Below are 16,436 nucleotides of genomic sequence, written 5' to 3'. Positions count from 1 at the left end.
GATCCAAACACTAAGATAAAGTCTTTCTCCCACTGTGACTTCACAGTCAAACACTTCTAATCACATTTCCCTCTTGCTCCAGACGGATGAGTCCCTTGGAAAATTAGGCTCATGTGTGCGTAGGAGGAAATGCACATGCACATCGAAACAGAGAGGAACTTATTTGCAACTGGGCAACGTTGGACATGCCGTTAGGACACAAACATCAAATCAACGCAAACAGCCTGGCCATGAAGAAACCAACATTTCTCCCTTGGAAACATTCTCTCTCTCTGATGATTTGTGGGGGGGGTTTCTGAGATATCATCGTGTATTCCTACAGTCCTTTTGATCACATGTCCGAAATGAAATGATAAGCAGCCATCAGCAGCATGAATGTTCAGCATAACTTCACTAATATCCCAGTAAAAGAGCATGCCGCATGACCGGCTGTTCTCCAAGGATGAGACACGATGATCATCATTATATACAGAACAATCATATGATGCTTCTAAACAGAACAAGTTCCACAGCAACGCATTTCAGCATAAACTTTTGACGCACAACCTTTCCACTGGTGTTCTTCTTCTAATGTTAAGTGACGACTAACACACAAACAACCTGGACTTTGATTTCTTTCGGATCTAAGGTGAACAAGTTTGTCTTAAAATGTGAATAAAAGGCAATTTGTCACTTTGATCCACTTTAATCCAGAAAACTGTAGTACAAAGAGCAGTTTCCATGGAAAATGGTAATTGTAATGGTAATTGTGTTATGTCAATCATTGTGGGTTTGAAAAAAAGAACATTTGAACTCTCCAGAGGGAGAACTATGACAAGAGAAAAGCATTTCAAATAGTATTGGAATATAAAGAGACATTTTCATTACATTAAAGAGATTATAAAAGTTAAAAAAAATCAGACAATCTCAGCATTAGATTAAAATTACAAGAAAAATACACGTTTGTATTTGTTAAATGCCCAAATCCAAATAATAAAATGTACAACTCAATGTATCAGTAATATACTTTGTGAGAAAAAAAGGTTTATTGATAAAACCCACTTTAATTACCCTTAGATGTTACCTCTTATATCCTTATGTTAGTTCATGGTGCACAAAATCCCACTTTATCAGTCTGAGAATTTCCAAAATAAAAGTCCTAAATAAAGTCATACATTTAAAGTTTTTCCTTCTCTGCATAGTTTATGTAAACCATGAGCAGTGAAACATTGTTTTGGTTTTCTTTCAGCATGTTCTAGCAGTTACATTCCTACATAATCAAGCTGCTATGTGGATATTTAAAAAAAATAGGTCAATGACAGTTCATTTAAAAAAAATTAAAATAAATCACTGCAAACTTCGTTAACCCATCGATACTCACTGCCGACACACAAATAAAGTCTAAATGAAGGTTAAAAGTCCGCTTTTAGTGATTTTAGTCTGAAGTTTAACAGGTAAAACACTGCAGGTGTCACATGTGAGCCTGCGTCACCAGCTGCGTCAGAGAGATGATGCTTCTCTTTCTCTCTGTCAAAATAAGACGAAATACGACTTAATGCGTTTAACTGACCTGTTGTGTTCACTGACTTCCGTGCGGCTCCTTGTTTATCCCACTTTACGCCTCATGACCTCAGCTGAAACACGACCTCGGAGCAGGAATCACCGAGACTGACTGACGAGGGAGAGACTGAGGGAGAGCAGAGCAGCTCACTCACTCACTCACTCACTCACTTTGTTTATGAACCTGCTGTCACTCTACTTCCTGTTTCTCTCGCGCTCTCTGTGTGTGTGTGTGTGTGTGTGTGTGTGTTCTTGTGTTTGTCGATTTGTGGGGACCAAACATGTTATTAAACCATACGGAGTGAGGACACTTTGGCAAAGTGAGGATATTTATGGAGGTGAGGACATTTTGGTTGGTCCTCACATCTTTAAAGGGCCTTTTTGAGCGTTAAGACCTGGTTTTCGGGTTAGGGCAAGAATTGGGTTGAGGGTAAAGTTAGAGTAAGCAGCTCGGGAATGCAAACGTGTGTGTGGCTTCGTTTTCACACACAGGCAGTGATAAAGAAATGAAATAGTGCATCATTGTGAATTTATTTTTATTCTTCTTTTTTTCCATAATTGTAATATATTCGGGTTCGTCTCTAAGTTACTCGTGTAGTGAGGGACACGGGACACCAGCGTGGATGTTACTCGGATACTTTATTAACAACACACGTAAGAAAAACAACGTACGTAAAGTACGTAGCCTATGTGCGCTTCCGTAAACACACGCACATAATATGACGACATAACCTTGTCAGAACTCCCTGCAGTATAATAAGTGGTAAACCCACAACTCAGTAATAATATATATCAATATATTACAATAATCACATTTTATTTTAATACTCGCCCAATGTCTGCTGAGATAGGCACAGCACCATCTGGTGGAGGATAAAGCGGTAGATGATGGATGGATGGATGGAATTCACTTGCTGTTTGTTTACATTCGCGAATCCATGTAAACATGGCCGCCACGTCCCAGAATGCAACGCGGTGCCCTAGCCCTATTAGCACACTTCCTATTCTTCTTAGTCTTCTAAAAAAGTATTTTCATATGTTTTTTACACATATGAAAACACATATGAAAACACATTTTTACAGACTCATTATTGATTACTTTCAGTTCTATCTTTGTGAATTAAAATTGTGTTAGAAGTAAAAACCCAAACCTTGAATTAAACTCTCCTAACTAACTAATGTATGTAAATGTCAGCTGATTTAACTTGATGTAATGACCCACACTGACCTGCGGATGGCGGTGTTCAGCTACTTATTTTATTGAACGAGGGTTTCAATCAGTGCTGTTTCTACACTTTATTATTATTACTGATTTACAAACTTTGTATTTTTTTTCTCACTTTGAATACAATATATACCTTCTGTATACTTACATTTAGACTTTTACAAGTCTATACAATCCTTTTACTAGCGTTACAATACTTCCATTCTAGCAAATGGAAGTATTTCCCTGTATTTATTTTCTAGTTCTGAAATTAAAATACACTCCTAGACATGATTTTCTTATGTCAGGGTCAATACAAATAGACATTACATACAGATTATGTAATACTTGTATTCATTTTATTTAAAAACATGACATAATATAGCTATTTCACATATTCATAGTTTATATTGTGTAACAGCAAAGAGGAATGTTTCAGTAATATCTCAAGTTCAAAAGTTCATCAAATGAGAACATCACCTGCTCAGGCCTGCCTTGTTTGTTTGTTTGTGGGGTTTTTTTAACTAAAAATTAAGTTCCCCTCAAATAGAGGTTGATAGTGAGTGAAAAATTATTTCCAACACCTGATAACTCTCTTGTCAACGGGTGCTTGTAAAGATCTCAGTCCTAAAAAACTCTCAAAGAATCTCTACATTGAATCTCAGCACTTTCCCTTTTTGTTACTAGATGCAAATATCCACATTTCATACAGACACTCCCTTTGGGTCTTTGTGCTTGTAAATCATTTGAGTAAATCTTGAGGTCCTAATTGACAGTGAACACACCGTTAAGTATAGTTTAAAAAAACAAAAAAAACAAGGTCCTAACAAAAACTGATGGCATTGGCCAAATTCTGAGAAATACAGACAAGACTCTGCAGAGTTCAATATCTACCATATTATTGCTCTCAGTCAAGTTAGAAAGCAGAATACGTGTATTATTTTCCCTTTCACCGTTTCCTCCTCTTTGAACAATCATTGAATAGTGGAGAACAGACTGAGAAGGCCCTGTGCTCGCTGATAAGGTCATAGCACACGGAAAAAAGGGAATTTCAAGTTTGCAAACTGAATGTAGATCAGTCATTGGCCTTGCATAGAAGTTGTCCTCTCCACAATATGCAGCATTATCATTACAGACTGTGTGACGTTAAACCTCCAAATTGTAACAAATAAAGCTCTTATCAGCGAGGCCTGAAGTTGCCCTGGGCATTTACACCAACTCTCATACTTAATTGTAGTCTGTAGTGTATTAGGTTTGAGAAAGTGAATACGTGTTTGTGCTAAAAATACAACGCTCCTCAGCAGACTCCTCTCTTCTCATTTATCCTCCCCGTACAGCAGGGTTAGTTTCAAAGCTGTCAAGTGATCACAAAGGCACACCGTGTAAAGTAAGGCTTCCAGTACAAAGCACAAATAAAAAGTCAAATCCTTAAAATATCAGTGACAGAGCTGTTCTGTTCAGTTATACGACACGTGTTCAGTGATCAACATAGGCTCTTGATTGAACCCCCCCCCACTAATTTCCTCTGTAACCAAACAATATATTGCCACCCTGAAATACAATCTTTCTTATAAGTCAAATCCACTTTTCAAAGGCCACCATACATTTCCAATTACAGTGTAAAATCACTTACTGTATGGCAGAATCTGTCATCTGAGGTATCAAAGCTGCTGCTCCACCTCTTCACTACGTTATAAAACAATACTGCTTGTGTATCATTAAAGGTGATTTGGTGTAACCTTTTTTTTTTTTCACAACCTAACTATTTTACTGTCAAACAAGCGTTTGTAGATAAGCATCCTGCAGCATCAGTGTGACAGTACTGATCAGAAAAGTGCTCTGTGCAAACCAATTATGTTTTTTAAATAAAGGCTTGTGTTCCTTTAAGAAGTCTGAATTCTGTGCGACCAAAATAATTGTCAAAACGCTCACGTGAAGCTCACACCTGGGAACAAACGTCTCGGGTGATCCAATCAAAAACGACAACTTGAAGTGGCATCAGAATGCGTCTCCACATTAATGTGTAGTGACCACTCGGATCTCTGCATGCAAATACTGCTGGGCTGAAGTAAAACATAAACAAATATGGTGCTCTAATTTTCATCAATATCAATAAAACACAAGCTCATTATATAGCAATTTATGCAAACACACATTGAGAACACACTGAAGAAAACAAGTGAATGCTGAATTGCAGGTTCTGGAATCATCTTAAGAATATGAGTGCATCCATTTGTTTCACAAGCCAGTTGAGAATATATATATATATATATACATACATATCTTTGAATTCTGCCCATTTTTTTCGGCTGATTTATTTTAAGGATTTCATTTGTATATTTTTTTATTTTTAACCACCTCTGTTTTTCCTTGGTTAGGGTTAGAGGTTAGATTTTATGATCAAATCTGGCCTTAAGGGTGCCATATGTAAGAATGTGGCCAAAAACAGTTACTACATTCAAATTAAGAATACCAAGGTCTTTTAGGTTTCGTTTTCTGACGTAACTGGCAACCCGTGGTCACTCGGCAGCTGAGATTCTACTGACTGCAATGATTGGTAGACGGCGGTAGGTGGCGCCACATGACAAAACATGATTTCAAAACATAAACATGATTTGCAGTCTGCAAAAGATTTTTTTTAATGCAAATATTTTGGCTGTACTGTTGTTGTTGGTGAGTTCAGTTTGTTATATGAACATTATTCCTGAGTCTCTGTGACATATTAGGAGGTTTTTATGGCCAGTTGATTTAGATTTATTACATAATGCACCTTAAATGTTTTAAGTGTATAATGTGTGAATGTGTTTTTATGTGAAGCACTTTGTGTTACATTTGATTTGTATGAAAGATGCTGTGTAAATAGATATTGAGTGACTGATTAATTGATTGACAATTTGTTCTAATTTTCTGTAAATGAAGTTTAAAATCACAATTGTCTGTCACTCATAAATCAAACTTTCTTTGCCTGACATTTATTCTGTCAGTTATCGATATCGGCCGATTTGAAAATTGTGTATCATGATAAGGTTTTAGCCATAATCTTCCAGCCCTACATGCAAATAAGCACCGACATCACTCGTGCTTTATTTCTGACTAGTATTGGTGGGTCCATCATCATGTTGAGTAAGTGAGCAAGTGAGAGACAAATCAACCTAAAACTCAGACAAAGGGATTAATATCTCTATGTAATTATAAACAGGATATGACCGGAGGACTTTCCTCACACAGTGTATGAGCCAGTCCATTTGTGACTGATGCCAGAGGAGAACAAGTCCAAGGTGTTAACAACCACATAGCATGTCAATAACACCAGACAGGATAATGGGTGAAACATCATCAGTAAGTCAAACAGTAGCTCCTTGGTAAAAGACAAGTCTTGTGGTTCTGTGTTTTAATGGTTCACTTATGATCATTTACTCATTTGTTTGTTTTGGTGTTGAGGTAGTTAGTAACAGCACAGGTGATCTCCATCCAAATCCCCACAACGCCCAACCATCTGTTCTTCTTTCGTTATCTTTCCTCCTTCAGAAACGCTCAGATCGTCAAATGCATAAAATAGATGATTTGAAATAATCCTTGCATGCTGTGGCTTGTGATTTGGTGAGGAGAAACCTTTATCCTGGATAAATTGTTAACAGCGTTTATACTTTTTAACTTTTACTTCCATGTTCAAGGTTAGGCAACAGAGTGATTCTCAATCTTCTTCAAACCATCTTTGTCTTTCAGGTCCAATACAGCCTGGCTCTGATCACCGTTCTTTTCTCCCTTCTGCTCAGATTCTCCACACAAAGCAACCAAACTCTCAGCCTTCTCCGGCTGTGGGTTGCTGGGCTCCACATCAGGATAAATGACAAGAAAACAGGCAGTAAGGAAGCCGAGGAAGGAGCCCCCAGAGGCCACTATAGGAATGACACGCACGCTGCCAACTGCCTCCACCACAGCTCCCAGGGCTGACGCAACCAAAATCTGGCTTACATACACCTAGAAATAGGAGGAAATACTGTGAGGATCCATAACTGCATGATATATATAGACACTATTATCACACACTAAAACATGCCGTCTCCAACAATGACCAGTGTTTGAGAGTTGGAGCAGAGAGGAGAGTTAGCATTAAAATGTGAAAAAACTCACCTGGCAGGTTAAGATAGCACAGTCAATACCGAAACCTCTACGAGTGTTCGCTGGACTGTGGTGAATGTACTGAGGACAGGAACAAAAGAGGAGAGATTTGAACTTAATCTACTTTACGTTTTCAGTAAGATAAAAGCGTAAATTGACCGCTTTTTAAATGCTTTGGTGCTCGGGGAAAACTGTTTTTATGGGAAAACAAACAAGGACAGTGATTTTTGTAGCAACAGCGATATGAGAACAGAACAACCGGGACATTATCACATCAACTTGAATGTGCTAACACTTGGATGATCTACGTATAAATTATGAAAAGACTGTGTGTAATCAGGAAGGGACCGTAAGCATGGATGTGAATGTGTAGTATTTGTGAGAGAACAAACCTCCTTGTTTTCATGGTACTGCCCAAGTAATGCGTAGGGACAGTAGGAGATACTCATGGAGATGATGCCCATGCCACTGATCATTACCATGGCAACATAAACATTAGGGAAGATTGCCATACTTGCAGTTCCTTAGATAAAAGCAGAGTAAAAGGTGCAATTCATTTTAAATTGACTACATTTCACTTCATCTACATATCAATTGATATTTCTTGTGCAGTTACTGACCTATTGAAAATCCCAGAGTCCCCATGATGTAGATGACCTTAATGCTCAGATCAAAATTATCCAGGTACTTCTGGAGGATAGCTGTGTTCAGACAAGAACCAGTTACTGAAGGCAGGTTTGGTAAGTTAAAATGTGTCAATCAACAGTTCTTCAAACAGTGTTTTACCAGAACAGAGAGCAGAAGTCGCAGCATAGACCACCAGTCCCCAGCAGCCCATCTGTACTCCTTTTTGGTAATTGTGTAGTTCTGTAGAATTGGCTGGTGCCTAAACACGACAAAGACAAAGACAATACGATTGCAGCAGTGTTACCGTGTACATGGATAATGATTATATGTGACACATAGCATGCTGCTGTGTTTATGTTTCTGTGTTCTGTACCTTGGGGTCTCCCTCGAAAATGACTTGCCCCATAAAATCAGTATAAAACACAGCTTCGGCTATAATGGAGAACCATGTGAAGAGGTGACACACACACAATCTCCACAGCTGCCTTGGCATCTACAAAAGGACAAAAGACAGGAAATCAAGACAATCAAGTTGAAAAAAACCCACAAAAAGTTAAACAACAAAAATCTGCAACAGCAAACAAAAAGAAAATACATGATTTTCAAATGTTCTTCACCTTCAACATGGACAACCACAGCAGTCGGACTGTTGTACCCCTGTCTGGTTCTTCATCACTGCTTGAGCCCTCAGATGAAAGACTGCTTGCTGACAGGTGGAGCTCTCGCTTGTCTGCATGTTGCTGTAGGTCACTCAGATCATTCAGACTGCGTGAGGTAGTGATTGGCTGAGGGCTTGAAGGGATTGTCCGTCTCAGTCGACTGCGCTGTGTTCCTACACGGCCATAGTATGAGAAGGTAAAGGAAGGCTGGAGAAAGGGAAAAAAAACCCATCAGCTTACTTCACATTAATTTGCACAATAGGTTTAGGTTTCAAAATGTGTTTTTAAGTATTACATTTAAGGATTTCAATACCAACCCTGAGAAAGTCATTAAAAAATTAAAAAGGCAGTTGTACTTGTCTGTAGAAACTGTGTCGGTGTGGCCGTGATGTCCCTGACGCGCTCAATGGACGGTTCCCTGGCTTAGAGGAACCATGGCCTTTGGTTGGGCTGCTGTGGCCAGCGGACAAGTGATGACCAACACCATTGGTAGACTTGATCCGCTGCGACAGGAGAGAGGCATAGAGACCACATGAGGCTTAAGTGCATCGCTAGAATACAGGCGAAAGGTGGTCTGGAGCTTCCATACATTGCATTTCACGTATCATAATTATAATCACATATCAAATAATGTATTGATATTATACACAATTAGTAACAGCAGGTTTGGAGCAGGCTATTAAATGCTTCAAAGTCTCAAAGTAATTTTACACCAAAACAAACGCACGTAGCTTGAATCACCTGTCTCTGATGTGAGTCCACTGAGCAAGGACGGTTCACTGGATGCATATGTACAGGACAAACTGGGTATGTTGGCTCTGAGACCACATCAGTAAGGGTAGGGGTTTTACCAGCAGAAGGTGAGGGCCCAAAACAGTGGTCTGATGGCTTAAAGGCATTGTCTAACTCTCCCTGTGTCTGTGGTAGGAAGGGATGCACCTCTGGCAAGAAATGCTGTGCTTCTGGGTCAAGGTCAGGATCCAAGTCGATGGTAGCATCTGGCATGGCTAAGACTGAATCACTTTTACTTCTCACTCGATCCACGGCAAGGAAATCCATTTTCACTTGCTCTGGATCTGCCTCGTTGCTGTCCTGGTTTGGGCCTTGAGCAGAAGCATCCTCCTCTAGAATCACATCAAGCACAGGTGGCATTTGGCCAACGGGCTTTAAAGACAACTGGCTGATGGACTCCCCACTTCCTGTGGCTTTAAGCCGGTTGGATGGAGTAAATGGTTGCTCTGGGATACTGAACATGTGTAGTGTGACGGAGACAATCAAGAGGATTCCCGCAAACATAAAAAGAACCTGCTCCTGTGATTTAAATGCTTGGCCCAGAGCTGTGCCAGTCCAGTCAAGGCCACCCAGCATGTAACCCACTGCTCCTCCCAGTCCTGGAATAAGAGGGGCAGATAACATATGAAAATCAACACAAATATGAGTCAACAATGGCTCGTATCTGAATGAATATGTGTGTATGTTTGTGTGCGAAGGTGAATGTGTTACCAGCAGAGAAGGCATGAATATTCAGGGCTATATCTTGCTCCTCTGTGTCAGCAACATCAAGAAGGTACGCTCTGATTGGTCCCTCAGCAGCATCAGCACAGAAGTCCAGCACCACTACACCTACTACGGTAAAAATAATGCCAATTGTCTGGTTGTTGGGGGTATCGCCGATGGAAAGGCCTGAAAGAACACAATAAAAGTTACGCAAGATGAGGTTAAACGGTAATTGTGTAAGATTTTTTTCATGAGCCTCTACTCTCACCTATCAATGATCCATTTAAAAACAGTGTCACCCCCAGCAGTGTACCCACACACAAGGCCAGGATGAATGGTCGTCTTCTGCCCCAACGCAGAGTACATCGGTCACTGGCAGAGCCGATCAATGGTGTGAAGACGAGACCAAGAATTGGACTGAGGAACCAGGTTAAACTGTAATATTGCTCAGGAAGACCTAGAAATCAAAATATATTCAAATACATTAGAGGACACATGGACTGTGACTTGTTTTTTTCTCTATAAATTGAAAAAGTCAGATGCAAATTTGTTGAAGAAGTTGAAAATGCTTCAAACTGAAAGGACAATTCCTTTAATTTAGGCACGACAGACAATTCACCTCACACACTTTTTCTTTATAAACCCTATGACTTAGCTGGTGTTATTTACATTTTGTTATGGCTTAGATAATAATTCATACATTTGCCATGCAGGACGTGGCCAGATTAACATATGATATGTTTTTTTTTTTCTACATAAGCATGTGGCAGCTGAATGACCACTGTTACTTCTAAATTGTCACTACAAGTCTGCTTTGAGATGGCAGAAACACTTCAGATAATTAGCTGTTCTGTCACAACAGAGAGCCAATCTGAGATTATCACCAGTTGACTTTGTCATAACACTCACACATTTATAGCCAGCACATTAAATAAGTGGTTAAACTTCTAACTGTAATAGCTGACAATACAGTAATAATGAATTTAGTTCAACTTGCTGAAACTGGTTCACACAGAAACCTCTCCTTTGCCCATTCTGCCTTGTTCTTATTCTGTTTTCCTTCTCTGTGCCTCTCCTCTACAATGAAGCAGTTGCATGAGTGGGTCTCATGAGTGGATTTGTTTCATGAAAACACCAACACACATCATCAAGAAATGCAGCAGTTAAAAAAAAAGGCAGTGAGGAAGAGGACTCGAAAGAGGTTTCAAAGACCTGTTCTGCATTTGTTTAAACAAGACCTCCAGTGGGCAACTATCACACACTTAGTAATGGGAAGATCTGTGTTGCAACAAGCTAAACACACATCCTGCTCAAGTTCGGTGAAAATTAAATCACATGTCAGCTCACTGCTCAGAATGGACAGTCACTTCCATCAGTCAACAATGGGTCACATTTTGCTGGGAAAATGATGATCACACATGCAGCTGTGTACACAGCCATCAAACCTGCATTTGGTAGATGTTGATTCTTTACATCAGTAACAAGTTTCATTGCCAATAATCCATGTTCCCACTATGACCATGTGATGTGCTAAAAGTGCACTGAAGAAGTCAAACTAAATACAACTATAATCGTTGATATTGTGGCCAAAGTTATGCTAATTTTTGTACTCATTTATGGACAAACAAGTTAACTTGGGTCTGTTTGCGCTGCTCTTTTTTCACGTTTCTCATTCTCTTTTGCTAATTATCAAGTCTTCATACTATTGTTGAAAAACACTGACATATTAATTTTAAGCCCAGTCTGTCCAGCCTCTCTTAGTAGCAAGACAAGTGGCCATATTTCCACCAGGTTGGCCTAAATGGTAATCAAGTCACATCCATAAACTCCTCTTGAACTCGACCAAAGTGGCATGTAAGTTCAGCAGAGAGCTTCCAGTAACATGAACGATGGTTCACCCTGGCACCGTTTCCCAAACAAAGCCAACAAACAACATTTGAACCCAGTCATTAGCTCCAAACATGGCCAGCTGCACCTGCAGTACCACATTTTCAACTGGATTGCAAAACCACATGTGTCAAACTCAAGGCCCGGGGGCCAGCTGTGGCCCGCCATGTCGCCCACGATAGAATAATTGGTCTTAAAAATCTGTGTTAAAAAAGGTCTATGCTGCTTTAAGGCATGCATTGACCATAAACTACATTTCCCACAATGCATGGCGAGTGCGTTACCCGCAAGGTGACGGCACCACCACTAGATCACAGTGTATCATTGTATATGCATCATGCGATGAGTGACATAAGAAAAAGTAATAAATACAGAAAGTTATTTAGCAATATGTTACAGAATAGTTACCTTTATTTTACATTATAGTTGGTTACATTTCGTTACATTTATTCTGTATGACGGTTACATCTGGCCCTTTGAGGGTAACCATTATGCTGATGTGGCCCTCAGTGAAAATGACACCCCTGCTCTTAACAAAATCTGGGCATTTGGAATAAGTATATAAATAATCTGAATAAGTTGTAGGTCCCAACTTCTTTGCTACAGCAGTTGCTTTGGAAAACAAAGCACCCAAACATATTTGGGTGCTTCTGAGCTTTTGTATCTTGAATTCTTGCTTTGACATGCTCCCAGATGTCAACATGCCTGAAACTGTCAGTTTCCTGAGCTCCAAATCCCCAACCGGGTCCAAAGTGTTCCCTCTTAAAAATGTTGCATGATGCCCATTGGCTGTAAGTCTTAGGGGAGCTAATATGATGCCAATTCCTTTGACGGCTATAAAGCACAGGCTCATACTGGCTGAGGAGTGAGTGGTGCAAACAGTCTATTCAGAGCTAACATGGGTACAATCAACGATAAGTGCAACTGAACCACTAACATTGGTTGTCATTTATGATATAATTTCTGTGGCAATATTGTATTTCCCATTAGCATATTGACATATTGTCTACAGTCTGAAAGAGATTCCAGTACTTTATGTTCAAGCTTGAGGTGCTCTAGGAATTTCACCAAAGTGCAGGTTGACATTGGTTTACAGTGTGTTTACGGTGTTGACCGTAGCCAAGTGAAGGTCATAAAACACAGTGTTAATGTTTCAACTGTTCAAACTAGACCTACTTCATTATGGTTTTACATGTTAATGTTCAAAGAACATGTTGTCACAGAACAATGAACAGACAAAGTAAGGGAATAAATGTAAAGCTTACAGATTGTTACACTTATCTCCAATTGAGCCACCTATGAGGAATGTAATAGATTATATAAATACTAGTATAATGCATTAGATTAATAATCCAATGCTCCTACTGAGCATTGCCATTCGTCACCCACATGCAAAGTCATTTACGACAACAGGGTCTAGACTAATGTTGTGCTCACAGGACAAGAACCCATTTCACATACAGGCATGTCACAAAGAATAAATCTATCACGACTTCAATCAAATCTATTGCAGAGACAGTTCAGTGCAAAGTAAAACGGACCTGTTCAAAACACCCTGCAGTTGTTGTTTTTAATGGATAATCTTTCTTACAATAATATGAACAGGAAGGAAAACAGTGAAACTGAAATGTGCTGTGTTGGACGTTCTTGCCATACCTAGAGGCTTTTGTTCCATTTTTGCTATGGTGGCAAACCTGACATCTAACTGCAAAGCCCTGTTGACTGCCAGGCACACAGGTTAGGTTATATGACACGGTGGTGCAGCCACAGAGACGTCAACATATCCAGCCTGGCAATAACAGTCAAGTTCCACATCATTGTTATGCATTGTTGCCATTACCTGACTACTGTTGCAGCTGGAAATTAGACTGGTCGACATATAACTATAGCACACTTCATTACATATCAAACCCATCTATGAAATAAAGAAAGCGCCCTACCAATAACAAAAATAAAATAAGTATAACACTTTAGATTAGGGAACAAATATTCACCATTTACTAGGTGCTTACTAACATATATAAGTAGCATACTAGCCCTATATTAGTAATCAATAAGCATGTATTAACACCTTATTCTACATAACCTTATTCTAACTTATGACATGAATTAATATTTTTCCTACATAAGGTGTTACTACGTGCTTAATATTTAGAAATAAAGGGCTAGTATGCTACTTATATGCATGTTAGTAAGCACCTAGTTAATGGTGAATATGTGTTCCCTAATCTGAAGTGTTACCAAAATAAGCTACAGCTTTTATACTTTACATGGCTACACTAATCAAACTATTATTACACTGCTGTGTGACAGAGCAATATACAGTGGGTTTAAAGGTCAGAGAACACAACACACGTTGCTGTACTACAGGTTTTGTTGATGTCTGCATCCCATACTAATCACAGACACAAAGTATTGTCACAAACTCACAGTATGTTATAGTCAATGTTGCTGAACATTCATATATAGATACAGGATTTTTAACTTTGGCTGAGCAACAGAAAGCAAGAGTGTAGGGTCTCCTCACCAATCCGCAGCAGCAATGGCGTCACGAGGGCAGTTTCCATGGCGTAGCAGAACTCACGTCCAAACATCACTGCCCCGTGCATTACCCAGCGATGCAAGGGGATCTGCACATCTCTGCCCTCCTCCATCTCCTTTTCATTCTCAGGCTCTTCTGCTTCTTCCACTGGTTTTCTCATCTCTGGGAGGTCAGATCCTTCCCTCTCCTCGGCTTCTCCTTCCATTACAGTCTAGTTTAACTTGGATGGAACTATGTATGCTGCTGGATATATCTATGTGTATCACTTATTAAGTTATAATGTTAATTCCAATATTTCCATCTTCATTTAAGAGCCTGTGATATCCACACAGATAAAACAGTGCAGGTCAGTGCATTGTGGATTTAGAGCCAGATAACTGCGAATAATTCAGGAGACGGCAGTGATTGTCACTATAATAATAAGATTAATGCGTACAAAAATGTATATGATAAAAACATGTTCCCTCCATTATATCTTGAGACGATCAATGCTGATATCTGACCAGTAGGCACGACTCAGTTGCTCAGCTGCATCGGGGTGGTGTTTCTCACTGTGGCTTGTACAAACCAGAATTCAGGAAGAAGAGAGACAGACATTCTGTGCAGCTCCAGAGGTATGCAGAGGGGAGGAGCTGGGAAGAGATGTAAGGTGATTTTGTATTATGATTGCAGTATTATGATATGATTCATGTTGTTTAAACACTACAACACATTGCAATTTACATAATTTACAGAACTGATATTGACATTGTTCTGACTGAATACAGGTCATTAGAAAATATGTGCGCTAACAGAATTTTACTTTAAATGGCTTTTATCTGAAGTGCCTGTGAATGGCTTTTATCTGAGGTGACAGGAAGTTGTGTGCTCTGTTTTCGCGCTAGCTTCATCAGAAATGATAGTAACACAAGTACATGAAGTCAGTTTGTTTATTTTTTGCCTATGTGAAACGGCAGCATATTAGCCAGTTCAAGTGTAAGAAGTCGGGATAAAAACAAGACAAATAAGGTACATTTTTGTGAGTCTGTGGTCATCGGCCAAATCCTTAAAGGTTCCCACGTGTAAAAATATCTCTGTGTAGTTCCCCTGATGGGAAACTAAACATTTGTTTGATTGAGGAAAATGCTGCCCTTCTGGGGAGTACTGTACACTGGCATCATGCCAATAAAAAACTTATTCTATAGCACAGAGCTAACATTTTTCATGACAATTTACTGAGGAAATGGACTCATCATATGATTCACACAAAGGATCCGGCAGTTTTGGCACACCTGAATCATCTCATGAAGGTCTTTATACAAGTATTGTCCTGATTCTCGTAAAGTTACATCATCCGTCACTAGGGATGGGACAAGATACAATACTATTACACATCATAGTGTGCAGTGTGTAATTTCTGGCAACAGTAGTTCATCTGTTCTGCTTTCCCCGCCTTGTTTACAAATCTTTCAAAAAAAATAAACAGTGTTAAACCATAGATTTTACATTTCTTGCCATTTTATGGTGAGTTATTGTGATCTTGGGTAACTCCATCCAAACGGAAGGCTTTCATATGATAATTATAACTTTTGACCTACAAAGCTGCCACATTGTACCTGCATCAGATCAGAGGCATGATCAAACACAAGCAACATTAAGCAACAGGCCCTGTTACAACACAATAGCAAGGCTGTAAGGGCTGTTGCACAAGTGTAAAAGCAGTTAAAACAGAGTCAGAGTCTCAAGAAAGACCACTGAGGTGGAGGACACAAACGCAAGCATGTTACCTGGATGTGGTTGATGAGGTTTTTGGTCAATGGATGAAGTTTCTCTCGACTTTTTTTTTTTTTGGAGTTAAAGTTGAGCGTTATCACCAAATTAAAGTGTTGGAGACCGTGTGTCAGTGTTACGCAAAGTTCTGAGGTGTGTGTGGACTGTGCGTATTTTTTGAACATCTCTAAAATGCCACTATAACACACACACACACACACTCTCTCTCTACACACACACTCACACACACACACAAGAATGTTTGGGGGCGCTGAACCAGTCAGGACACGCTGCAGTGAGAGCTCTTTTACGTTCAGCCCCTACAATGAATTACGGGATGTTCTCACTGTGGATATTGTAGTGAATACAAGTACGAGTGCGCACATGGCGACTGATAAGTTTGTTTACGACCGGTTCAATCAAACCGCCTGACTCTGCACGTAAATAAAAACAACAACGTAACACTCACTGACTGACCGAGGTTTTACTCGCGGCTAACAGTGACTTGACGAAGTGTGTTCTGGCTAATGTACTTTACAGTTAACGTTCGAAACGGAGAGACAGAAAAGGTGCAACGTACCTGAGAGTTTGCGTGTGTGTGAAGTTGAAG

General features: G+C 39.6%; 1 protein-coding gene across 1 annotated transcript; it reads right to left on the bottom strand.

Annotated features, from left to right (window-relative positions):
- Positions 1-6,418: 6,418 nt before the first annotated feature.
- On the bottom strand, positions 6,419-14,282 carry LOC310933007 (solute carrier family 45 member 4-like; the record flags this gene model as incomplete). Its single annotated transcript, XM_083896431.1, has 12 exons — positions 6,419-6,724; positions 6,878-6,946; positions 7,258-7,388; positions 7,486-7,566; positions 7,652-7,751; positions 7,866-7,985; positions 8,110-8,358; positions 8,508-8,654; positions 8,893-9,542; positions 9,655-9,834; positions 9,917-10,105; positions 14,063-14,282. The coding sequence occupies 12 exons, from the start codon at positions 14,280-14,282 to the stop codon at positions 6,419-6,421; spliced, it is 2,442 nt and encodes an 813-aa protein (XP_083752557.1).
- Between the last annotated feature and the right edge of the window lie 2,154 nt (positions 14,283-16,436).

Source organism: Microchirus variegatus, assembly GCF_963457635.1.
Source record: "Microchirus variegatus genome assembly, chromosome: 1".
Taxonomy (NCBI): Eukaryota; Metazoa; Chordata; class Actinopteri; order Pleuronectiformes; family Soleidae; genus Microchirus; species Microchirus variegatus.
Note: the sequence above shows the minus strand (reverse complement) of the source record. Positions and strands in the feature narration are given on the sequence as shown.